The following is a 26,492-nucleotide window of genomic DNA, read 5'->3' as shown; positions in this document are numbered from 1 at the left end:
ACGATTGGAGTTCACTCACTTTTTTACGATAACTGCAGAAATTCTCGTGCGCTCATTGACTAATTTCCATGGTCAATAAGCGAACAGACACATGAATTTATATGTCATGCGATCCATCAAAGAGCGCAAGCGGACAATTTAGTAATTTTTTATAGTAAAAAACAAATTGACGTTTTTTTTGTTTTTTTTTTTGCAAGCGTCTGTCCTGTTATTGACAAAGATTTTCGTCATAACATTGTCAAAGTAATCTGCGAATCCACTCGGCTATCGCCTTGTGGATCCACAGCTACTTTGACAATGTTATGAAGAAATTCATGACCAATAACAGGACAGACGCAAGAAAAAGTGACGTCAATTTGTTAAATCTACTCCGTCCTATAAACATTATTTTAACTATGACCAAATTCACGAATCTGGTTGGCCATCGATAGTGATGCTTTTTACCCCGAATGCGGAAGTGTAACGCAACGGGAAGCTTAAGTGTGAATGAACTTTGTACTCGTCATTCATGTAAATATGCGTGTACCCGATATTATGAAATAGCTGTCAATCATCGGGTGTTATAGCACCTGAATTGCCAGTCTGTGTAGCAGGATTTCAAAGGGGAGGGAGAGGGGGAATAGTGAAAGCACGATCAGAGGGAGAGGGAAGGGAACTTCGTGCTCCTATTAGATTCCCCCTCTCCCCGAGTCACCTTTGAGCACCTGCCGCACACTGAGGTGTACCACATCTCAAACATGCACGCGGGCGCGGGAGTTTGGGCTCTAGTTTCGGCTCGTTGCCCTAAAATAAAAGGTCACACCACTAAACAAAAAAAGCTCTTCATTACAATCGGCGGGCGCTGGCACGCTATATTTAAGTTACATTATCAATTGTGCTAGTGTTCTCGGACATCTTTGTGGTCTGTACCAAGCGTCTGTGATTTGCTAGACAACTTTGGGTGTGAAGACGAAAGTCTCCGGAGAAGGGAAAAAACATCGTTTGTGAAACGGTGAGTAAACTTCTTCCTTTTACTGCTATTGTCCTTCGTGAAAGTTGTGCGCATAGATGCTGAACAGACTAGTAATTCAGTCTGTTCTGTTCGCCACAATGACACGACCTTCAACAGTTCTTGTACTTTTGCTACGTTAAATTAAATCATAGACTCAGGGGACCTGATAGACCATGATGCCGTAGTGTTTACCGAATCAAGTACTGTATTGCCCAACTATGATGTTTATAGTTAACGACGTTTGAATAATAATCGTGAAGATAATTATAATAGCCGTTTTCCAACCTGATTGCATTGCACTTTTACGCGATCACCATGGCTTGGAGCCATGACCATTTAAGCGACGAGTTAAGGTCAGTTAACTGAATACTGTAGCTGAATGCCAGAGGGTTTCCGTGATTTGTTCAACGCTCACGACTTCATCGGCCTGCAATGTAAATACTGATTATCATTGAGTTGCGTGTGACTGATTGATCACGCGAACAACACAGACAAACAAAACAGCTCCTTCGTCGTGCGAGCTTCGGCGATAACAAATACGCCTCACATATGTAGGAATTCTTTTTGTGAACCCCATGCTATATCTCATTTTTGGTTCGCCGAGCTTCCCCGCAGTATTGCAAACAAAACTCACTATATTCTGGGCTGCTACATGCAAATACGCCCCGTAAGCACTCAGGCGATGAGAAGGTGACAGACATGGAATTTTATTATCGTGGCTTTCTTGCGTAACTAGAGAAACTGTGTTGTGGCTACATGAACAGCGGTGAATAAGCGGTAAGCACAGCTTCCGATGTAAGAAAGAAACACAAGGAAGGTTTTACAACATTTTAAAATCAGCGTAGTAGATTGTTCGGAGATCAAGGACAAAAGAGACAAAAGGAAAAACTTTAGTATCAGTGTGTAAAGCTCTTACGTCACAGATATGGCGAGTTCGTCGTTCGCAGTGCAGCTCAGTCATCACGATTCTTTTCCATCCTTGTTGCCCTCTTATTTTCTTACACAGCGTTTTCACTCACATGGTCAGGGGTAAATTTATTTTGTTTACATACTGAGAGTTCAATTCCCACAGGATTAGTATGGGACACCAACATTGCCGCCGTTTCGTGGTTGAGGGACACCAATATGGCTGCCGTGACGTCATAGTAGCGTGTTCCTCTACCTTACGAAAATATCATATTCACAGTTGCTTTAATTTGAAGGCTATTTTTATGTATTTTGTACATCGTACATGATACAGTGTACCGTCACAACTCTTTTGAGCGACTTTATTGTCTAGAATTATGGATTTTTTTTTCTACATACAGTCGAGCCTCCGGTTGCGACCACCTCTCCTCGGCGTTTTCCAAAATACCAAAAGTTTCCAAGTCAGTCACTAAATTTGGAGCCTCTTGTAAGCGACCACCTCTCTAAGCGACCGCGACCACTTTCAGAGCTAAGAGTTTGAAATTTTCTTTTGTTTTTAACCTCCCGTAAACGACCACTTGACAGATATAATAGAGCAGAAATTGGATAATATGGTGTTTTAACATTAGACGGACATTTCTCAAAGGGAGGTACCGTATTTTTTCTCGAAACTGACTTGTCATATGAATAAAGTATTTAAAACATGGGTTATGTCTCTGCTGTTACAATGTCCTAATGAGGCAAAATTTTGACCCAATATGATCTGAGCTCTCGTAAGCGACTACCTCCCGTAGGCATTTTTGGTGTTCTCTTACGGGAGGTTCGACCGTATGAATATAAATTTCTGACCCACCTTACAATTTTGTAAAGTGTACGTTAATAAATTGAATATGGCAATGATCTTTTAACGTCCAAAGGAGTGCGCTTATATGAAAAGGAGCGCTTTAATATCAGGCACGGGGCATTCATTTGGCTTTCTGAATGTGGTATAATATTTTAAAGAAAAACAAGATACTTCAACTGAAGAGCTGACACAGTAGGGGTTATAAGGGTCATAATATTCAATATTACTTCCAGATGAGAAAAAAAAGACCTCGTAATTTATTCCCCTAAAGTCTCTTCTGTGTCACTGTATTGAATGGGTCTTGAATGCTACTTTCGCTCTGGGGCTGCGCTTATTGCAAAGAAGCACTTTCTGGAATATGGGCGCTTATAAGAAAAACAAAAAAACGCTCAGTAGGGAACGCTTGATAGGAAGGGAGCAATTATTGAGAGCGCTGAATCAAATCATTATGGTATGAATAAATAAATGGTCGTGACGAATTGGAGTAGAAATTACGCAATCGAAAACCGATCGTTCAAAGGTCACGAAACGTTTAATGTCTGGAGCTTCGTTTGTCTCCTTAGCTACATTTATGTTTATTTCAGAACCCAGATTCTGTGAGAAGGTTGAGATTGGCAAAGAACACGAACAATAATTACAATCATGGACATAAGTGCTGACACATTTGAGCAAAACAAACGCTTTCTAAACGTCCTTCCGTAATTGGAAAAAAAAAAAAAGAAAAAAAAAAAAGCCAAATAGCCAAACCCCCCTCTCCCCCTTTTCAATGTTGAAATACGCTCCGGGGACACTGTCTCGTGGTTACAACATTGAAAAGGGGAGAGGGGGTTGAAATGTGAAAATTGGAGACTGAATAACTCACGCGTTCAGCGAAACAGGTTTTTTTCGGGGGGTGTCTAAACTGTTTTTGTCCATGATTTGTCCAAAGGGGGAGGGAGGGGGGGGGGAGTGGAGAGAGACTCAAGATCCCGTTTAACGCACGAATTTTTAAGTTTTTAGTGCAGAGTGCACTATTGGGATGGTTATGGGGGTTGCCTGCCGCTAAGGAACTAAGGCGCTATTGCGCTATGGCTCTATGGCGCTAAGGTGTAAACTTTAATGTTTGTTTAATTAATTAATTTCAATTAATTAATTAGTCTAAAGGCAAGGGATGTGTACTCTACGTAAAACACATTCCATCGCCGTCGCTTAACTTTGAACATCGCAAAGCTATATATTTGTTTCAGGTAACCTCTTGCTCTCCTTGTGGTACCATTCTCCTTAGAACAAAACTAATTTGCCCTAAACGCATGCGTAGATTAGTTAAGGTTCGTGGCTTCTATATTAGGTGAAGGATACATTGCATACGGAATCACGCACAAATGTTGAGAGGTTTTCCTTATGGTAGAGCTCAACATGTAAGACGCATGCGTTCTAGCATTGTTAGTGTTATACACTATCTTTACACGCAGTATTTTATATATCGTGTCATGTGACCAATCACGGCAGTTATTTTTCAGGTAGCACCAATTTTCCCTTTTTATTGCAAAAGTGAAACGTTACTGTGGCTGCGTAGCTTTTAGAATTACAAACAGGTCGGTTCAACAAATATCATCTGCTGTTTTCAATCTACAATAGTGTGCTTGTCAGGGTTCAAATATATTGCTTCTCCTTAGCGACTTGTTTATTTCTTGCCTTAATTGTGTCTGTAAGAGAGACCAAAAAGTTCTCAAGTTAGTGGCTTTAATACTCCGCAAATTGTAAATTTGTAACAAAAGAAACCAGGAAAATGCTCAAATATTGCTGCAGACGCCGTGGCACCTAATGAAAGTTCAAATTAATTTAATCAGTCTTTGAGGAGATTCATTCATATCGGCCAAGTAGCGCTGTTTATCTTCAATACTTTTCGTTGAAAAGCTTCTCAGCCATCAATATCGTTGTATGTTAATTTTGAATTGTTTTATTGTTAACAACAAAGGTGGCAACAGAAAAAGAAAGTGGTATTTCGTGACTATCTGATAATTAAATTAGTTCTTGTTCATCGGTAAAAATTTGCATTTTTAGTAAAACATCGTCTCTGTTCCGTTTCTTCATCACTACATCAGATATTTAACTTTCTTTCATTTATCTCCAAAAAACAAGGACATCTTCCGTATGTTTTGGAGAAAACAGGGGTTTCATATTACATGGCTTTGCGAGGAAAACAAAAGTATCAAGTTACAAAGTTGGCGTGCAGAGCTAAATTGTCACGTTTGCTGCTTCAGCGTATTGTTGAATTTAAAATGAACGAAAATCAACTTAAAGCACCAGTAGTAATTAATTTGTGCGTAATGTTTGGACCTTGAATGAAAATACAACCTTGAAACATACACACTGCAAAGGGGAAAAGCCGTAGCAGACTACCAAGGTAGACACAAACCGGAAGTGAACCGAGCAGGGGTGAGTACTTATGGGACCACCGTGCCAGAGCTATCAATTGCACTCTGCACTATCTGAGATTGTCTCACTAGTTTAAGTTTTAAGTGTCACGTATAATTTTGTGATTTTAACGATACATTTAGTAATAAATTCACGAATTTCATTTCTCGTTCATTCTCTTACCCATCATGGTGCACCGTTTTGTCTTCATATCTAATCATGATCGCGCATAAACCGTTCATGCGGCAAAACAAAATTAAAATTTTGTTTTCCAAGGTAACTCTGTTACATAATGCCTTCCTCCAAGCTAACATAAATCACCGGGAGGCTTAAGTCTTTATAGTGACGTGGAGGGACACATGTACTATCTGAACAGATTTGGTGTTCTGGGTGACTAACTGAACGTCACGTAGTTCTGAAAAATGCTGTTCTTATTAAAGGATTAGAGTTATCATCAGGGATGGGCCGTTATTTTTTGGAGGGGTCGGGGCATTATGCTCTTCTCCAATTAAGCCAACATCAATCGCCAAGAGTCTTCATAGTGACGTGGAGGCACACATGTTCTATTTGAACAGATTTGGTGTTCTGGGTGACTAACTGAACATCGCAGGTCTCTGAGAAACACAACTGTTTCGCTCGGGATCATTCATTCAGTGCTAATCAACTATTGTATGTCTGAAAAAATGTAGCACTCGGCTGTTCTTATTAAAGGATTAGAATTATCAATTATGGTGGACCATTATTTTTTAAGAAGAGTTGGGCAATTTTCTGTTAGAGTTTTCCTGAAAAATCAAATCCAAAATGACCGGTGATTGTTGCGTTTTTGAATACCTCTGGCGTAGTGTGGACGAAAAACATTTGATACGTTTTCAGAGTGAAACCTCCGATTTCGAATTTCTCCGGACGATCCTAACAAACGAATGACAGGGTAACCTTGTTTTTCTTGTTTATTTCAGTGCGGCACGATGAGTGAAACTAAGGACAAAGCTGAACTTTTAATTATAGCAAATCTCGCCGAGCAGGCAGAGCGATACGATGGTAAGTATGGGCTGTGATTTGTTTTCCCCGAGTATTTGCCCACATTCAGTCAGGGAACACGAACTAAATTCGGCAAATCGTCGGATTTTCTGGTACTTATTACGCAATCGGAAAGTAGCGCGAGCTCTCACGAGCCAACTACGAACCCTTTCGTGAAGTCACTGCATAAGTAACCAAAAATCCCGGACGAGCTTTTTGCTTATTTCCCTGCCATTTTTGTCATCAACGAATCACTCTTTCTTTCAAAATATGATAAAAGCTATGTAGAGTATACTTGTAACCACACTCATTCCGGGAACTCGAACGATCATATTTTCGGCAAATAGTCGGAGCAACGCGAACTATCCCGCGCCGGTTACGAACATTTCGCGCCATTAAGGGAGTCAAATATGTCAGTTTGCAAGAAAACCATGAAAGAATTCCCGGGATTTCTACCCCCGAGGGGATGTTCCCTATACATCGAGGCTCCGCCCGAAAGGGGTACTTTTCTCAGGCTTTAGGTATACAAAAGGGTAGGGATTTTACAAGTTGAGGTAAATAAATGGGTAAGGAAACCTCTCATTTAGGTATTTAAAGGGGCCTTTAATTAAAATGTTTCGAACGGACGCACCTTGTTGCTGTATCTGGTAACGCTTGATGTTCTCCCATTAGAACAGTTCATTAACTTCATTCCAAGGGTTTAGAAAAGGGATGCAGTGTCGTTAAGTAGGAATGCAAAAGGGGTACCTTTTTCAATGAAGGGTATACGACAGGGGTACGGTCGGGTACCTTTCCTGTTTAAATGGTATACAAAAGGATAAGGGGTTGGACCTCCGGGCGGAGCCTCCCCGTATAAAACATTGTGGAGTACTCCCCCTGGGGGATTTCTACTCAGCCCTCTCCACTTTTCGCGATCAATTCATTGTCGCTTTATTCTTTCTAGATATGATGGACGCTATGAAGAGAATAGTTGTAATGACTGGTGTTCTGGAGACGGAGGAGCGCAATATGCTTTCCGTAGCCTACAAGAACGTCATCGGGGCCAGAAGGGCCGCGTGGAGAATATTCTCTGGTTTGGAACAGAAACATGACGATAACGCCAAAAACAAGAAACTAGTGAGCGACTACAGAGACAAGATAGAGAAGGAAATAGAAGAGATATCCAATGGGATCTTGCAACTTTTAGATGACCATTTGATCAAACACGCCGAGACGGACGAATCCAAAGTGTTTTTCCACAAAATGTAAGTTTTATTGGACTTCATATTTACCTTAGTCTCGCGCCAGTATATACCATGTTGTCTGAACTATCCACTTCACGCTACCTTTTACTCCCGGTTCTTCCCCCTTTCCTAATTCCCCGCCCCCCATTAATGTCGGGTTCCCGTTCCCCTAATTTCCTCTATAACATTTATAGCTAGTGTTATAACCTTACACAAAGCTATTCCATCTCACAGTGCCTCTCTCTCTTATCGCTTCTTCGCATGATTTTCCTTGGTTCGCCACGTCTATTAATTGAACGTAATGCTACGAACTACTCTCCATAGGCTACTCTCCCTGAATTTCTCAAAACCTATCAAACGTAAGGAGGAGGGGCATGAATGACTTACAGTCCCATACCACCAGGATGTGGCGGGGGAGGGGATGCAGTGGAGGGGGTAAGGGCAGAGCAACGATACTCCGGATCGCTTTATACTCCGAAAACAGGATTACCTCCGTCTTCCGAGCTGTTACAGTCATGTTTACACCTTACCCTTCATCTTTCTTGTTTCTCAGGAAGGGCGACTACTACCGCTACTTAACCGAGATACTGCAAGGAGACCGCCGCAAAGAGCCTGCAGATAACGCACTACAAGCCTACCAGGCGGCTGAGGAGGCCGCCTCAAAGTTACAATCAACGCATCCGATACGACTGGGCCTGGCGCTTAACTTCTCTGTGTTCTACTACGAGATCCTCGATTCCCCAGATAAGGCCTGTAAATTGGCGAAGGCAGCCTTTGACGATGCCGTAAATGAGCTGGATCCTAGTGGGAACGAGAGCCAGTATAAGGAGAGCACGTTGATAATGCAGCTTCTCAGAGATAATTTGACGCTCTGGACTGCAGAAATGCAGGAAGGTGAGTAACAAGCAACCATTGTAAGAAAACCGTAAGCACTTCGCCTCTGATAAGATACAAAGAGTTCAACTCTGAATATTGAAAGGAATTGGTACAATTGAACTAGCCCGATAAATTTGAGCCCCGATAACGTTCTAAAAAAACTTTATTGCAGCCTGGGTTTAAAAACGCAAAATTTTACTTTGTATGGGCTCAGTAGTACTTTTGCCACCTACAAAGTTTGGAGTTTTTGGAAGTCAACTGCACCTTGAAAATAACATCTAAAGGACCTTCCAAAGAGCTAAACGCATTCAAAAATTAATTGTTTTAGATAATCAAAGCCTTGATACTTCTGGAACAATTGACCACACATTTAATTACGCATCGGGCTGAAATTATTATTTTGTTGGATTATGCAGCCAAAAATGTCATGCTTTATAGGAGGTGGGTCATGTAATTTTCAACCTTCATTCAGGGGTGAGTCACTTAGTTTTGTGTCATATGGAAGGGGTTGATGATGTGTTGTCTATCCACCGCATTTTAAAATGCTCCCTCGCTAGACTTTTTGACCAGTGCCTAATAACTAAGTTTCGCAGGCTTTTTTTGAAATGCTTGGATCGAGTCAATTCGTATCTAACACCATGCCTAAACGTCGAACGCTAATCAGACAATGCAGGGGCGTAGCAAGGATTTTTCAAAAGGGGGTCACACTGGGTCAAAGTGAGGGTACTCACCAGATTGCCATGCCGTTTGCGCCACCTGTTGTAGGTTGTTTGCTTAAAAAAAGGCTTACAAAGGGGGAGTCATGGGCACCCCAGGACCCCCCCCCCCCCCCCAGCTACGCCCTTGCAATGACTAGCAAAAATATATATTCCCTATACCGAGCAGGTCTTGCTCCGGTCCTCGGAGCTAGAGTTGACGAGGTAAAGATTAGATCTCCACCCTCCCCCTGATGTATGCACCTCTAACCCCTAAGGCTTTCCCACCACCAGCCATACATGAATTTTTTTTCTTTTCTCAGGTGGCGAGGATGACTGAGTCATCGACACCCTTCAAATCAGCAAGGCCTAGTTGTTTGAAAATAACGATAATAATAGTGATGATAAGTAGCGTAAGATAAGAAATTAGGGATTCTAAATAAATCGAGGTTCATGAATGTTCCTCCAAGAAAGTTCCATTGCCCGGGGAGGGGCATCAAGGTCAGAGAAGCTGAATAATGTCGTAAATTAACAACTCCAAAATACTCACACCTCCATCCGACTCCCTACACAAAATGTTTTCACCTTTTTTAATCTCATATATAAGCAAAGTTGTTATCAAACGACCGCGACTCAGCCTCGTTCCCTCGGGGTCATGTTTCGAGGGAAAGAAAACGCCTCTCCCTAGGGACATCGGGGTAGACCGCAGCTGACTCCCTAAAATACCAGAGCTAAAAAAGTGGAGCTATCGCCAATTTCATGTCCAAGAAATATTTCTTTCCATCCCATGCCTTTTATCCTGTTGTTCAGTCTCTTCTCTCTCCTTTGCTGCTGTTTATTTGGATCGTTACGCAAATTCTTTTACAGGAAAAGAAAGGTTGCGTGACAAACCAATGTGTGACACCCACCTTGCCCAGGCCTGAGAGAGGTCTGTGTACCATACTAGAGGTCGAGCGAGTGTCACAGATTCTTCTGAATCATTCAAGATGTATTTTTAGCCTGTGTAAATTACAAAATAATGTCTTTTGAACTGGATGCATTAATTTTCTAATAAAATGTTATAAGTTCAACTCCTTTCAAATGTATGTAATTCGCAATCGTGATCATCTGACTTATGAGCCGTTGGGCTGTCTTTCAAGGTGTGTCTCTTAGTATTCTGGGGCACGTGCAACACATGAGAGTTTCTGGGGTCAAAACCTCGTTGGCCTTTCCACAATAATCGCGTGATTATAAAATCGCCTATCTTTCCGGAAGTTCTCAAAAAATTTCTAAACATCACAAAATTTTCCTAAACATCTCGTAAAACCCTCTACATAACTCGTATTGTTTTAAAAAATAGAACCCTCTTCACAACTCTTTTTGTTTTAAAAATAATCGATTCTGAATCACTTAGGCCAAAATTTTCTTGCAGTAACAGAAGTTGGGGAAGAAGTAGGCTTTTGTACATTATGCTAGCATTTTTTTGAGCATTTTAGTTAGGCAAAAGCATTAAGCATTATTCAAGCATTTTATTGGCATTCTCTTGGAAAATTTGTTGTTTTTTTCCCTACAGAAAATAGAAATATATTTTTTTTATGAGAAAATGAAGACGTAACTCGAAATTGGAGAAACTTCAAACGCCACCCTAATACAGCCGAGTGGAAACTGAGGAGAGGTCAGCGGCAGTGAAATCAAATTAAAGGCGGCCATGTTTGTTTAGTCACCTTTGTGAGAAACCCTATGTATGAGCATTAACCGAACATTTTAGTGACTTTTTTGGGGGTGACCGAGCATTTTAGTGGGAAAAATGGAGCATTAAGGTGGAGCATTTTAGTGGGGAAATAAAAGCATAATGTACAAAAGCCTAGGAAGAAGATTTAGGCGCTTTGATGTTACCAGCATCCACCATTTAAGAAAATTGCTGCTTTAGCGCTTTTAGTGATATGGAATATATCTTTCAAGTGGGAAATCACAGAACTGGGTTGTTTCTGCCATAGAACTGGAAAACACAGGTCTACGCCAAAATAAGCTATAAATATGGCTAAATATCCCTAAATTGTCTAAATATCTTAATATTCTCTAAATATCTCGGAAACTAAAATATCCCAAGAAATATCCGGATATTTGTGGAAAGGCTTAAAACCTCGCTTTTTTTACAACCACTATGCATCGCTTCTATTGTGCTCTTTTTTACACTTGAGAAATAGAAAACATGTACCGTGTTTTTATTAAACAATTAGATTATGAGCTCGAGATTTCTATCGCGTGATAGTCGAGGAGGGCGCAGCAAGAGTCAACTATCGCACATGGAAATCGAGAGCGAATAATCTAATCGTTTCAGTTTAAATCTACAAGTCGTTCAAAACTTTATCTAAATCCTCTTTACAGACATTTCGAAAACGCCAAGAAGCGGCCGCCATTTTGTTAGCAAGGGTACACTGCTACGCAACTCACTATCTATCACAGAATAGATAGCGAATAGCGTAGCCAATCAGAGAATGACATTTGTGATAGAACGCTAGTAGATTTATACTAAAACTCAATAGAGACACGGAAAAAAAATGTTTTCTAGATATAATGATAACGAACAACTAAGAGAACGTTTTTTCTTTCTTTGTGTTTTTAACCAATCAGCGCGCTTATTGTCTTTGGGCTATTTTCTAAAGCGCATTGCTACTACCATCTTTTTTACCACAACACTTCGTATGCATTGAACTTAAAAGAATTCACAAAAAAAAAAAAAAACACCACCATAAATAGGGCTTTCTTAATATTATTAATAAAGAACTGGCTGATGACATCTTTGGCTGCTAAATAGGCTACAGTCAATTACAGCCCTCAATAAGTTGTCCAAGAGTGCAATATTTTAAAATTTAAAACATACACAAGATCTACCCACAGATTTTCCCCCTTCCAAGTACCAATGTGATCACTCCGAGAATCAAATTCCGGGCCGCCGACGGTTGTTGTCGCTTAACAAAATTACAAATTGTTTTTCCCGTGGTAAGAATGGCGCCTTTTTAGTGAATTTCCCATCTATAGGTGAAACGCTGGATTTCCACTGTCACGTTTTTTATGCCTGTCAATGAGCGTGAATTTGAGAAGCTTTACGTGCATAAAATAAAACGGAGCAAATGTATGGAAGGCTCAAGTCTGCTGAAAAAGTTGAACCGCACTTTTTCCGTAGACGGCAGCCGTCCATACATGTGCTCAATTTCATTAAAATTCACGCCCTTTGATGCATGAAATAAAATCTGGTTCAACTTTTTCCGCAGACGCTAGCCCCGAAATGACTTGTAACCAGAACTACAGACATGGGGAGTGGTTGGGGGGTGGTTGTAGCAGTCCAGGAAACAGCTCATCTTCATGCCATGGCATAACCTTCCCCCTTCTTCTGCCATTTTGAAGAGCTCATAATTAACAAAAATAACTGAAACAGTATTACTCAAAGTGCCCTGACCTAGATCTTTAGGTCCTGAACCACCAAAGGGGAGGGGGAGGGGGATGGCACATTCCTTTTGCCTCCTTATCTGCCCCTGACGACTGATCATATGGATTTGCTTTTCATCTATTAAAAGTTATTAATAATAAATTTAACTCAATTGCGAGGACTCAAAGTTTAGTACTTTCCCAGTTTTGCTTATGACTCAAAGAATATCGTAAAATGACTTTACTTACAAAAATTAATCGCTGATTTTTCACCATTTTTGCAAATTTTCAATACCACAAAAACAGGGCATTGAGTTGCCTGTTCCCAGAGGTCGTTATCCATCATATAAATCAATGTACAGAGGATAACAGAGTTTGTTTTGTCAACTTCCATCTGCTTGACAGTGATTCATCCCATTCAGAACATTACCCACCCAGTGGTACTTGAAAAGCTGTTTGTTTGAAAAAGGAACTGTGACATGCGAAACAAAAATAGAGATAATTATTATATGACTGGTGAAATTTCTTCATTGTGATTGGCTGACAGCAGGTCAATTAATCGTTAATTTTTAATTTGCACTCCAGTGCAACTTAACACGTATGCATTGGTAATGTTCTCATTCATATAATAAACAAGTAATTCACTTATTGTGCACACAATTACGGATTTACTACTCGTGATATTTGAAAATTCTTTCAAATTACTCTTGCCTAAAGGCTCGTGTAAATGGGGGAGAATTTTCAAATATATCAATTGTAGTGGAAATCCTTGATTGCACTCGCATTCATGATTATCTATACCAATACTACTACTAATAAGAACAAGAACAATAATAATTATAATAACAGCAATAATTTATTATATGGCTTGCGTTTGTGGCCAATATAATGAGCACTCTGATTGGCCAACTGTAGTGCATTATTCTCCCATAATGCCCACAGGCCTATTATGGGCCCGCAAAACCAAAACAGAAAGCCATATAGTAAGCAACTCATTAATCAATAACTTATAACCTCGGCCTTGCTGTATTGACCCCGCTATCGCTCGGTCAGTACAGCAAGGTCTTGGTTTGAGATTTTCCCATAAAGACCTCACTCTCAGTTAATAAGAAGTTAATATTTTGCTGTTTCTTGCTGTGTACAAACAGGTTTTTAGTCCAGCATATAACATTTTCTTTATTAACACTTTTACATAATTAATCAAAGACTGACACAGATGCATTCCATATGATTGTATTATGTCAGAGACAAAGTCAACTGGAGGGCCTTATATTAATCACTAATAAAATCAAACCATATGACAATATAATATGGAGCACAAATTATTAAAAAATACTACATAGCAGTATTGGCCAACGGCAAGGTAAAGGTACGAGATATAACATAATTTGTTCCAATCAACATAGTCTTTGCAATATTTAGCATAGTATACCTTTCTTATGTAACACAGTGACAAATTGCTAAGCATCGTCCTGCTCAACATCTTGAATCTCTAAATTACCCTGTGCGGTTTCATCTGAAAAAATAAAAAAAAACAAACATTTAGTCAAAGAACTTATTACCATTAGCTACAAGATCTCCATTCAGGCCTTTTTTTAAGTGCACAATATCCTTGCTGACATACATTCTAAGCTGCAAGGTTATGGGAGAGAGACAAATGACTTATCAGAGTCATTCTGAGTTTTCTTCAAATAATGGGAAGACTTTGCTTGACAAGTTTGTAAGAAGAGGTATATTTAAGCAATAGACCACAAGTTTTTATGGTTTATAGCCTGATAAACCATGCAGGATGTTGGAAGAACACGAGAAGAATTCATAAATCATGAGCCGTAGGCAACTGATTTACGAATTCTTCGAGTGTTCTTCCAACATCCCAAGTGGTTTATCATGCCTCCAAACCATAAAAACTTGTGGTCTACTACTTTTATATAATAATTCAGAAGACACACAAAAGTTCCATGAGTTTACTGGCACCATAAACCATAGCTGATCGACCAATCAGAGCGCACGCATTCATTTGATTGTTATATAAAAAAGAAAAAACACACAATCTTAGCAAATGGACGCCGCTTTGTAGCAAGTTGCAAGCAATAAAAGCATGACATTTTCAGAGCCCTCAAGCATCAAGTGAATGAAAGCAATCTTACACTACCTTCACTTTAAAGTAGAAAAGTCCCACCAAAGAGCCAGAGTGCCACTCAAAATCAAGGAACACACATCTTCAAGACTTTGATTTTTCTAATTTTTTTTTAGAGAGGGGGCATGCTTCCATCCACCCCCCCCCCCCCAACCATCCCCTCCCCATAAGGCAAGAAACAGCAGTCACTGATTTACACTTTTTTTGGAAAGATTAACTCGAGAGTTCTTAACTTCATAATTCTACAATGTCAACTTCTTCCTATGTAAATGAAGAATGCAGAGACAATGCTAAAAAAAATATAGCACTTTAGAGCTGATAAAAATTCAGTTTTGGGGGGTGGTGGGAGGGGTATGCCTGCACAACACTTTGTCTCAGGTTAACAAGACCACAAATATGGGGCCTTAGAGCAAAGTGAATAACTGACCTTCACCCTCTCCATCTCCTTGCATGTCTGAAGTCCAGAGAGTCAAGTTGTCTCTCAAGAGTTGCATGATCAGGGTGCTGTCCTTGTATTGGCCTTCTTCCATATTTCCAAGTTGGGTGATAGCATCATCAAAGGCCGACTTGGCCAACCGACAGGCTCGTTCTGGAGCATTAAGGATCTCGTAATAGAACACAGAAAAGTTGAGAGCCAAACCAAGTCGGATAGCATTGGTTGGTGCTAGTTCTTTCGTAGCTACATCCGAGGCTTCTTTGTATGCCTGCAATGATTCCTCTGCGGCCTTTTTTCTCTCATTTTCTGTGCTAAATTCAGCCTCGTATCTGAGATAATCACCTTTCCTACAAAATTAAAACAAAAATTATGAGCTGTTGTATGTACACAGCACCAGTAGAGGTGGGTACTTTCCAAAACAATTGTTGGTGGCTTATTCCATTTCAAACCAATACATATTTCCCATCCGGAATATAAAATCTGTACCCTATTTCTCATAGCTCAAAGCAGCCATTAGCTAATTCTTTCTTGTTAGAGCCACTAAGCTTATATCCAGTATAGTGGATGCAAACCCTGTTACAAATCAAAGGGTCAAAACAATTCACAATAGCCTAGCCTGCAAGCAGGCTCACCTTTAAGTTACAAGCTCGGGCAGCAAAGAGTGAAGTGATCTGGTGGGGTGGAGTATGGTGAAAAGGCACCAAGAAAGTGAGCCTGTCCTGATCTCTGAAATTTTCTTTTTTTGCCTGAGCAAAGTGAAATACCATTGGTCGAAAAGTGGGAAATGACAAATTTGCAGAGATCAGAGCAAGCTCACTTTCTCGTCTTGCAGCTTTGCCGCTCAATTCTAAACTTACGGCTCGTGCTTCAACATGAGCCGGCTCGAAGGCTAACAATAGCTTGAAAACCATACCCCATGACGCAGGATACTTCCATCCCATCTTCCCAAGGTACACCTCAATTATCATGTTCAGCTTTCTACATTCCTATGGTGTTTTTGAAGGGGATCTGTACAACTTGTCCTTGTTGGGTTAAGGATGTGTCATAGTAAATGGTTTGAACCCAGGAGTATCAGTAGTTTGTACAGTGTAGTCATCCGAGGGTAGCTTTGAAAACAACATTACTGTTGTTGGTGACCGATGTTTCGACAACCTGAGTGGAAGTCATCTTCAGAGTCAAGGGAGTCACTTAACTCTGAAGATAACTTCCGCTCAGGTTGTTGAAACGTCAATCACCAACAACAGTTCTTTTTAGAAATACCCTCACCCAGACAATCACACCATACAAACTACTACAGGATGTATGCTAATGGCGCTATCAACCAGGCCTCAAAACTCCGTCAAGTTGAAGTGTACAACAAAATTCACAACTTTGTTTTGAAGTTCATATTTCTGGTATCTTGGTAATGAAATTGTCAAGTTTGTGGCCAACTTGAGACATACAAACACAGTTTGGAAATCCTTTGTAATCCTGACCAAGAAAATGCTGCCAAAATGTTGCATTGAGTGCAAGAAACATGCTCTAATGCACAACAAAGGCATTTGCACCTTTGATATGAAGCTTACTAGGTTACTAAGGTGTTTTCCTTCATCCACTGTAAGGCCAAGGCTAATCAACAAGATATTTAGCAATTCAAAAACATCAGGTAAAATAGGCCAATTTTGTCTATTTTGTGCCTCTAAGTCAATTTAATTTCTTTAGTTTTAGTAAGCCTCGGGAGCCTGTTAGAATTTCAATAAATTATATTAAAAATTGGTCTATTGTCATGGCTTGTACTCTGGAGGCTAACTATAACAAGTCTACAAAGCAATGCAACTGTTGTAAATCAACACAAACTGCTTATTTGTTTTATTGCTAAAAAAAAGTGAATACATACATACATAATAGTACATACAATCAGAAAATTCCCTGTGTACCAGGAGAAGTAACAAAAATTGAATCGATCCTTTCAGACCTAAAAATATAATCATTGTAGTTCAAGATTGCACGCTAGAAATTGAGATACATTAATAATTATTTTACATGAAATTTTGGCTTCCTGACAAAGATTTTTCAGAGAAAGGGTCTTGCACTTTGATACAGCTACTGCTATGTTGTCATGTTTACACGTACATTTAGTTACCATTGGTTGCATCAAGTGTGCACAAATGATTAAAAAAAAAAAACAACTTATTGTAACATGATTGTTCCTTGACCTTCAAACTTTGATTGAATGACAGGTCAGGGCTGTCATTAAGTTTTGAGTCACCTCTAGCCTTGCTCTACACACCAGTAGCAAACTTAGTACTTCGTGGGTGAATTCTATCAACAGGCTATTTCGCCCGTAACATCAAGGGAAAATCAAGCACACTCAGCCGTAACAGGTGTTACAGGTTACAGCCCTTAATGACAGCCCTGCAGATAATCTTTACGTGGGCAAGAGTTGCAAATAACGCAACAGTACACTGATAGTGTGTCATTAATAATTAGTTAATGTTTTGTCACACATTTCAGGTGGGACAAAGCCAAGACAGTTTGACAAGACAAAATTAGTGCTCAACATCAATGTTGGGGGCAAAAACAACTTTGTTCAGTAAAAGTTGCAATATGAAGACATGAAAAATTACTGAGAAGTTTAGATTTGTGTAACAAAATAAACAATTTCTCTCAATGTGTCTTCAAGTGTAAGCGGGTCAAAAATTTATTCTCTTCCTGCTTGAAAGTGCTATAAATAATCAGAAACTTGACTTCACTCAAATTTTGTCCATCAAAGACTGACTCCCAGTTGCTTAATGCTACGGAAAGCAGAAAAAGCTCTGGCTGTATGGACCACTTGGGCCGACATGGACATCACCTTTACCATTACAAGACAGAACTAAAATTCACCTCAACCCAGTTCAATCTGTCATTATCTGTCATTCAATCAAATGAAGTCTTGACGTCTTCATCTTGAAGTCTGAAGACCACTATTACAACATTAACTTTCAAGCTCATGTAGAAAATGTCATTTCATTATGCTTTCACACTTAGATGCAACTGATAGATGAGTGTCATAAACCAAGCACTTTAAGAAACAGGACCCTGACAGTGGAAATATCTGCAAGGATGCTCATAAAGTTAACCATTATCTGCGCACAGAGCAAAAACTTTCTTTGTTCAATCTATAGCAAAAGAATAATCAGTAGCTGTTTATGTTTATACAGTTTTTTAAATTCTCTCTTTAAGATCCTTAAGAGTCCTTGTCTTCTCCATCTGGGTCTACATCTGCAAAGTGGTAATAAAAAAACAACACTAAATTTTAATCAAAAGGGCCATCAATGAAGTTTCTAAATTTTTCTACACAAGTTTCTGAACTTAAATGCCATCTCAATATAAATCTTTTTAGACATGTGTTTCACCTGTGAATTCATCTACCATCATTATTACTTCTCTGAATTTTTTTTGGGGGGCTATATTTCAACTTACTATCAAATCCAGCCAATCACAAAGTCAGTTTTAATTACTAAAATGAAAACAGATGTTGTCCATTCCCCTGCTGCTTACAATAGTTCTTAAGCGAATCATAACTTTATCACCTCTTGGGCTGAAAGCTTGATTAAGACAACTCGCATTGTCCAATTAAGAGTTAATAACCAACGAAACAGAACAAACATGAATGTACATGTACCTTCTGACTCAGAAGTCCACAACGTCAAGTTGTCCCTGAGCAGCTGCATAATTAAGGTGCTATCCTTGAAATCTGAATTGTCAGAATTTTCTAGCTCCAACATAGCATCATCAAAGGCAGTCTTAGCCAACTTACAGGCTTTGTCTGATTGTTCCATGATCTCATAGTAGAAAACAGAAAAGTTAAGAGCCAGGCCCAGTCTTATGGGATGTGTTGGTGGCAAACTTGTGGCTTCATCTTGAGCCGCTTCATAAGCTGTCTTAGAATTTTTAGCTTCTTCCGATTCAGCACCTTTACTCTTTTTATCTTCAGGAAGATACTCAGCCTGATAGCGCCAGTAGTCCCCCTTCCTTCAAATAAGAAGTTACAGAAGGAAGGTTAGGAGACAACAGGGATTTTCCATACATTTTCAGTGTTTTCTTAAAGCAGTGCTAAGAACCAGCTTGTATAAGAATGAATTAGATTTACAAAACAGTTGTACCTTTTTTCCCACCAATGATAGACATATATTTTCAAAGTCATCCGCAAAAATGCTGTGATGAATCAAAAACATTTCCCCCTGTGTGGAATTCAGGGGACCCCCTTAGCTGACATTGATATACTGATTGTTAGTCACATGATCATGTGATCACATAATGAAATTTAACTCAAATCATGTCTTGTTGTGCATGTTTTCATTGCATTTATGGATTGAACTCTGGAATTCTAGTTTAAACTTGGTCTGATTCACTTTCGCCAGTCTAAGTCAGAAAACGGAATAAATTCATTACACTCCCTGTTTGGTTAACTATGTAATTTGAAACACTGCCATATGGCCCAGTTGAGATAATCCAACAAAAAAATAACATGCATGATGACCTTAGTAGGGCTTTAATGGGTTGGCAGTAGCCAACCATTATGCACATAATTGCTACAAAGATATTTTCAAAATTTCCCAGCTTTTCCACAACATCACCTGGTGTCAAGATGCTGACCTATTCGAGTCATTTAGAATTTGACTAACAGACCAGCTACTGGAACCAGTAAAACGATTAATTCTTCAGTGGTACTCTTGACATAAAATGGCTTGAATAATCATCCAGTCAAGCTATTGAGTGTTTGTTTTAAATCGCTTCATGTCGTGTTCGATGGCACAATCCCGCAAAACAAACCATACAGTTAACAGTAAACTGACAACAAAGCGGAGTGTTCACAGTCAACTGGTTTGTAGGTCCAGTAAGCGCTACAGACATCACAGTTTGAATGCACAAGTTTAATCATGCCGGGCGTAGGCACAAGAGAAACAAATGGTGATCATGGGTGTGTGTGATTCAAAAAACTGTGGTGACTCAAATTCTAGAATCTGTACTTCAGGGCTAACAAAAGTGAAGCAGCTAAGGAAAACCTGGTAGAAACCAGCAGATCGAACTTTCAGTGCTAACAAGCACTGGAGGAAATGAAAAAACAAAACTACGCATAATGAAGAATGCTTAAGTACTACAGAGTGGGTTGCATAATTCCCAGGGGGTCACGGAAAAATGTGACACCCAAAAGCAAAGAAAGTCATAGTCGTTACATGGTTTATTCTGACAAGTGGTAGTAAGAATCCCTTGATAGCATTGCACTAATCTTGTCCATGTGCAACAACAGAGAGAAAAACAATTTCCTGTCTATCTTTCCTGAGTCATTAAGCTGATATTAAACTTTGAGAACAAATTAAGTAGCTATTGCACCACACGTTGGAAAACAGCAATCCTTTAAAGCAAGATATTGCACAGCTTGCCATGTTGTGAACTTGACCATTATCCAAAAGAGATAATTATCCATTCAGCCCTTGCCCTCCCACTCAAAAGTTGTTTACGACTCTGATCATTGACACATAAGTAAATACAATTTCTAATTATCTTATTAACCATACTGCAAGACTGCCACCCTTCAGTCTTGCCAGCACAGAAAACATGCAGCAAAGTCTGTAGAGACAGCAATCGGATGCGATGTGAGGTAGATTGGGCTCACCATTGCTTAATAACAGAAGGCCTACCTTAGATATCAATTAAGCTGAAAACAATTCCTTTTAAAGACCAAAATGATGATGACAACAGTCAAGATGTTATGTAAAAACAAACCAAAAAGCTGAGAAAAGATAATTTACTCCTGGCTAAAAGGGCTATCACAACACAATACCCAAGATCAATGCACATTAATTTGTATGAATAGAAACCATACAAGAGCAGTACAAAGGTGATCACAAGAATACAGGGCATAATAAGCTAACTGATATCACCCAACAACTTAATCTGTCTTGACTTTTGCTCAATGCTTTAACAATATCCATTGACTATTTGAGCTTCAACTTGAGCGAGCCTGAGAAAATAATGGATCAACCTTGTATGTACCAGGCTTTTGCCAAGAACTTAGCATCTGCTTTTTGAAAACTGATGGAAATCCCTGTTTACTGACACCAGAGGAGAAAACTACTGTTTCCTGGCCACAGGAAACCGTCAAATGTACAAGATCAAATTTGCCATTTAACAATTTGTGCTTCAGTTGAGATTCAGCCACACAACCAGTGAGCAAGGAACAAGGATCAGTGTACAAAATAGTGACTAAGGTACTGTTGTACACAAGGTGCACAGTTCTCAACTGAAAGGTAGATGACAGGCAGATGAGTGAAAATAAGCGTCCTACTGTGGCTTTGCCCCAGTAAGCAGCTTTTGTTTCGATGTGCTACTGCCATCCACTGCAAAACGTCTGTTTCTACACCACGTAAAATAAAAATGAAAATACTGCTACCCAAATCTGGGAAGCTGTAATGACCAGAACTGCATTATTTTGTACATGTAAAAGTATGTTTGTGATCATCATCAGCAAAAATGAAACCAACTCAGAGTGGATTGGAGTTGCTGGAGAAGTATAGCATAAGCATCGATCTGCAGGTCAAAAGGCCACTCATTCAATCATAATGTACTAAAACATATCTTTTGAAATTATAATATTATAAACGAGTCACATGTGAGTTGCATCGTCACGCCATCAAAGCTGTCAAGTCGTAACAATACAGATTAAATTTTGAGCAGTCCACCAAGACAACAAAAGTCTGTACTTGCAGGCTAATAAAAAGCTTACAGCTTCGAAGACTAAATTTTTAACTACGGGCATGGAAGTCAAACAGCTGAAAAAAAAGACAAAAAATTCGAAGTGTCGTATGTTGATCGATTAAGAGTTTATACCGAAATACTCTATATAATCTATAGAGATTCATTATTCCAGTGAACTTGGATTCGGATACCTAGCTTGGTAAACTTCATGAATTTCAAACGCCTTGCTAATCAAATTCAAACCTGGATACACTCAGCGCACAGGCGTGTACCTAACCTAATAATGTACACGCTTACATTTATAAATAAATCAAAGCGACTTACATTTTATGGTAAAACACCTTCGATTCAGCATCTTTTGCGTTCTTGATCAAATGCTCATCCAATAATTTTAAAATATCCTGGCAGATATCTTTTAATTCTCGTTCCACTTTTTCTCTATACGATTTTATATCGGCGGTCTTCGATGGGTCGTGCTGGTTTTTCTCCAGACTCGAAAGAACACGCCAAGAAGCTCTTCTCGCTCCAATGACATTCTTGTAGGCTACTGAGAGCAAATTGCGCTCTTCTATCTCAAGATGGCCTTTTTCGTTAGCAATTTTCTTCATATATTCTACCATTTCTGCAAAAAGAGGTAAACAACTTCCTTAAAAAAACCCTCAAACAAAAATGTGTACCGACAGGTAAACACTTCAAACAGATCCGAACCTCAGGAAGCTATCGCTTGTCAAACTTCGACTAGATATGGCATATTGCCTCCAATACAAAATCCCCTCCTTAATTGTCCATCGTAAGCTTTGCTCAGCAGTTAACAAAAACGAAAGTGTAACCAGACAATAATATAGATAGGAATACATCAGTTGAGTAGCATACAGCAAAATTCCATCGATTTAGCTTAACCTGTCTTACAACTCTCTACGAAAAAAACAAAAGGCGAACAAGAAAAGCCTACAAACCATCATAACGCTCCGCCTGCTCTGCCAGTTTGGCCATATAGACACATTGGTCATGGTCAGCCATTTCGATGGGCAAAACTATGGAGGATATCAAACGGATGAACCTGTTAAAACTCCCGAAGCGAAGAATGCAAGATGGACGCGGGGCGCGGTAAACGGACGGGCATACTGTCACGTGATACATGATGACGTATGGTGTCGTCGAGGCAACCAACATAGTACTTACAGTAACGAGCCGAAGACGAGGATTTTCATGCTGTGCAATTGAGCAGTGTGTCCAGGTTTTTCTTTTGTTTTTCTCTCACTCTCAACGAGTCTTACGCAGATATTTCGCTTTTGAATAACGGCGGCGGTTTGGAAGGGAATCAGCAACGGGGAGTGAGGATGAGAGTAAATAAGGGAAAGAAAAGAATGAAAGGTTTCCTAAGCTTTCATACCTTTGTTTTCCTGATGTCAGTAGCTGTCCAGGAGTCAGTCTTACGCGCGAACAGAGGAAACGCTCCCCACATCAAACTCGATTGCAGTGGCACATCTCACGGACTTACTTGCAATAGTAATTGGACCGAGTGGAGTACAATTCAGGGACTAATCGCGCGAGTAATTTCAAAATCGGGTCGATTTGAAATCACAAACACGATTACTCCCTGTATTGTACGACACTAGGTCCAGTTACTAATCAATCGTATCTGTAACAAATTTCGGAATTAAAAAGTCTTTTGAGAACCTCTTTTGAGCGAAAAAGTATGTAGCGCGTTTCATAAGTTTTGAGAACTGTAGACTGCGCACGATTTTCGCGTCATTAGCGTGCGCGTACAAGACGTAAGAGATTTCCCTCAAACTAAGCTCGATAGCGAAATAAATGCTCCTGTTCTCTTAAACGAGCACGGTGACCCCCATTTTTTATTTCATAATTTAACTGAGAACAATATCCTCGATAACTGAGAAAAACATTAGCAGAAATCTATGGCCACTTTTTTGGCAAATGAAATAAATACTACAGAGAGAGACAACGGGCCCAACAGCGCATGTCCAAATTATGTTTCCTTAAAAGATAAAAAAATGCAGGGTATTTGAAGACATTTTTTCTGAGACGAAGATGAATAAACAATCAAAGAAAGTCAAACTCTGTGTGATATAACACGCTGCATTGAAAAATAATCGAGCTTATTTGTTGCGCACGGAGATTACCAAAAGTCACCTAAATAACCGTATTTGTCAGCATTGTGACGTGAAAACAAGCGCAGTGACCCCCTCTTTTTACTACGTTTTAAATATCTCCTTGTCCAGTAACAACAAAAGTACCAAGTTTCATCGGAAATCTACGGCGGGTTTTTTTTACTAGTGATTGGTTCTCTGCGCGCCTATTTGTCACGTAATCGGCGCACGATCACGTGCATCGCGGGCGTGTGCGCCCAACAAACGACAACGACGACGTCGCGCAACATGGCGGCCGTACTTCAGCAAATACCAAGTCTTGGTTTCCAGCGTACGTCTTTGATATTTGACGTCTATATTATGATCAATTGACACCTGTCAAAACAACGTATCCGCTGACCAGTATCACATGACCATATAGCGGGCTCAGGGTTATAGCTCATAAAGGTCATGTGTTTTTTTAAGTTGGCCGCTGACCAAGTACTTGTTTTCGATTGGATCGCGGGCTCATGTCAGGTTGTAATCAGAGGCTGGGCCGGGTTGTTCGGAAATTGGGTTAACGCTAACCCAGGATTAAAAGTTAACCGAAGTATAAATTTATCCTCTACACAAGTGTTTTTCACTGCTTTAGGGTCCTGGTGTAGTTTGAGATTATCCAAAATCAAAACAGAGGGCCAAAAATAATAAACGTAAAACCTCACCGCAAAGTTACAAAACTCAAATCAAAGTTCTCGCTTATCCTGGGTTAGCTTAATCGGGTTTTGAACAAAGCGGCCCAGGAGCTCCGCTTTTAGGCTTAGCTAAATCTATATATTATGGGAATGATTGATTTTGATCATTTTCTTAAATCCAAAACTAACGAGCCACCAAAGTTTTTATCCTCATTAGGCATAAGAGGAAGTAAATTTATATCTGTTTACAACTTTTCAGATCAGTAACTTACTTCCTCTGGAAACCAACGCATTTTGAATTTCAGAGTTATCGCGGTGAGTGACATAAAGCTACGAACGCGTTTGTCGAAAAATACATACTTATCTCGTGATTTTTAGCCTATTCAGAAGTTAAAGTATTAGGAAAAGGGCTTATGTAAATCTTTGTTTGTTCAGTACAGATAATCAGTGACCTAGATAAACAAACTAAGTTCCAGATGTTTACACTATTTTCGGGCCGCCATGTTGGTGTCCCATGGAGGTACACCAACATGGCGGCTCCATACTGGGCTCTGTAAATTTGTACAAAATATTTCGACGAATATCTGAAGTTTAGGAAAACGCACAGACTCAAGACTTGGAGAAGTGTCTTCTTTACCAATCTCCTATAACATCACAATTGTCTAACTTTATCCACTGAATGGTTTTCGAATTATTTTTTAATTCTGTGACAGTGCAAGCCCAGAATTCAAACGCTTTTTACTATTTAATATGTTTCTGCTACAGATCATAGTCTTGGTTCTTGATGAGTTTCTGACCGTTTTACGACGATTCCACGAGGTTTAGTTTTGACCCTATTTCTATATCATCAGTGGTATTGAAGCAAAAACTGACTGAAAAATCACTTTGAAACGACCTAAGCGACGCAAAGGAAGGCGTTTTCAATGTATTGAATTTTCCGTATTTTTACCTGCTGAATATGTTCGTTACATCACATGGAGCACACAATCTTGCTGAGTAGGAAGAGAGTAAATAAAGGAATGAAAAGAATGAATAGTTTACCTTTGTCTCCTGTTGTCATCTCTTACGCGACCTTACATGAAAAACCGCTACCTGCAAATCCTGCGTAAACTCGTACCTAGGCCTTTCTCCAATACGGACCTCACGTTAGTTCGGTGACATCTAGGAACAGAAACAGCAAACATGTACCGTGTTTCTATCGAGTTTTAGTATAAATCTACCAGCGTTTTATCACGAATGCCGTTCTCTGATTGGCTACGCTACTCACTATCCATGATCCTGTTGTAGATAGCGAGTAGCGTAGAAGTGAGCGCTTGTTAACGAATTTGACTCGGGCGTGATAGTTGACTCGATAAAGGGAAAAAACAGTTTCACGAAAGAGACTAGGACGAGTTCAACCTCGGGCTGATCATAATTCCAAGAAAGCGTTGAAGAATTGAGAATGGTAAGCACGTTTTCCACTCCAATATTTCGGCGTCCCGTATACTGTCGAAAATGTTCCGGTTGGTCGACCTAGAACCGAAATTTCCGGAATTTTTGGGTAAATGCATGGTAAACAGCCTGGGTTACGTCAATAAAAACGATGCGCCACAGGAAAACCAGACTTATTCGCGAAGACAAATCTGATTATTTCTACCTGTAGCTACGACACTGGCGCTAGTGTATTCATATAAAGAGCACATTAAATGTTGCCTATCCGATGTGCATATTTCGTGAATGCCTTAAGCAGACACTGGCTTTCACGAAACAATAATTTGAATACAACAGGCCATATTCGTATTTAACTGGAACTAGCTTACAATACAGGCTCATCATGCGAGGATTATCATGACATAAAGAGATTTATGTTATTTGCATTTGAAAAGACTCCTCGCATTAACCTCAATTGCGAGGTAAGCCTATTTCTGTAAAATGTGCCATGCGAAAGTACGTAAACTTTTCACGTGACCACGTAAACACCGAAAAATAATCTGGTCGCCACTGTGACTGAGCTCTGCCCCCAAAAAGCCTTGTAAGTCTTCTGATAACTAGCATTAAGCTATTCCTGTAGATCGAGC

General features: G+C 39.7%; 2 protein-coding genes across 3 annotated transcripts; one reads left to right on the top strand and one right to left on the bottom strand.

The window, feature by feature from the left end:
* The first annotated feature begins 844 nt into the window (after positions 1-844).
* On the top strand, positions 845-9,979 carry LOC145464147 (14-3-3 protein beta/alpha-like). Its single transcript, XM_081447962.1, has 5 exons — positions 845-991; positions 6,095-6,176; positions 7,099-7,399; positions 7,932-8,272; positions 9,273-9,979. The coding sequence occupies exons 2-5, from the start codon at positions 6,104-6,106 to the stop codon at positions 9,287-9,289; spliced, it is 732 nt and encodes a 243-aa protein (XP_081304088.1). The 5' UTR covers positions 845-991; positions 6,095-6,103; the 3' UTR covers positions 9,290-9,979.
* Positions 9,980-13,506: 3,527 nt separating this feature from the next.
* On the bottom strand, positions 13,507-23,243 carry LOC145464140 (14-3-3 protein epsilon-like). 2 transcript variants are annotated; one of them, XM_081447955.1, is made up of 4 exons: positions 22,610-23,239; positions 21,978-22,275; positions 14,922-15,277; positions 13,507-13,873 (listed from the first exon to the last, which is right to left on the bottom strand). In XM_081447955.1, the coding sequence occupies exons 1-4, from the start codon at positions 22,824-22,826 to the stop codon at positions 13,818-13,820; spliced, it is 927 nt and encodes a 308-aa protein (XP_081304081.1). In that variant the 5' UTR covers positions 22,827-23,239; the 3' UTR covers positions 13,507-13,817. The 2 variants fall into 2 exon arrangements, with proteins under 2 accessions (XP_081304081.1, XP_081304082.1); XM_081447956.1 differs by lacking the exons at positions 13,507-13,873; positions 14,922-15,277 and adding exons at positions 16,759-18,173; positions 18,577-18,926 and having other exon boundaries at positions 22,610-23,243.
* Between the last annotated feature and the right edge of the window lie 3,249 nt (positions 23,244-26,492).

This window comes from Orbicella franksi, chromosome 12 (genome assembly GCF_964199315.1).
Source record: "Orbicella franksi chromosome 12, jaOrbFran1.1, whole genome shotgun sequence".
NCBI lineage: Eukaryota > Metazoa > Cnidaria > Anthozoa > Scleractinia > Merulinidae > Orbicella > Orbicella franksi.
The sequence above is the reverse complement of the archived record's forward strand: the minus strand, read 5'-3'. Positions and strand labels throughout refer to the sequence as shown.

Coding starts and splice junctions, on each gene's coding strand:
- LOC145464147 (XM_081447962.1), top strand. CDS start 6,104: ATGAGTGAAACTAAGGACAAAGCTGAACTTTTAATTATAGCAAATCTC. Junction 6,177..7,098: donor GCAGGCAGAGCGATACGATG/GTAAGTATGGGC, acceptor TATTCTTTCTAG/ATATGATGGACGCTATGAAG. Junction 7,400..7,931: donor AAAGTGTTTTTCCACAAAAT/GTAAGTTTTATT, acceptor CTTGTTTCTCAG/GAAGGGCGACTACTACCGCT.
- LOC145464140 (XM_081447955.1), bottom strand. CDS start 22,826: ATGTTGGTTGCCTCGACGACACCATACGTCATCATGTATCACGTGACA. Junction 15,278..21,977: donor AAGGTGTTTTACCATAAAAT/GTAAGTCGCTTT, acceptor TTAATTTTGTAG/GAAAGGTGATTATCTCAGAT. Junction 13,874..14,921: donor AGGAGATGGAGAGGGTGAAG/GTCAGTTATTCA, acceptor TTATTTTTTCAG/ATGAAACCGCACAGGGTAAT.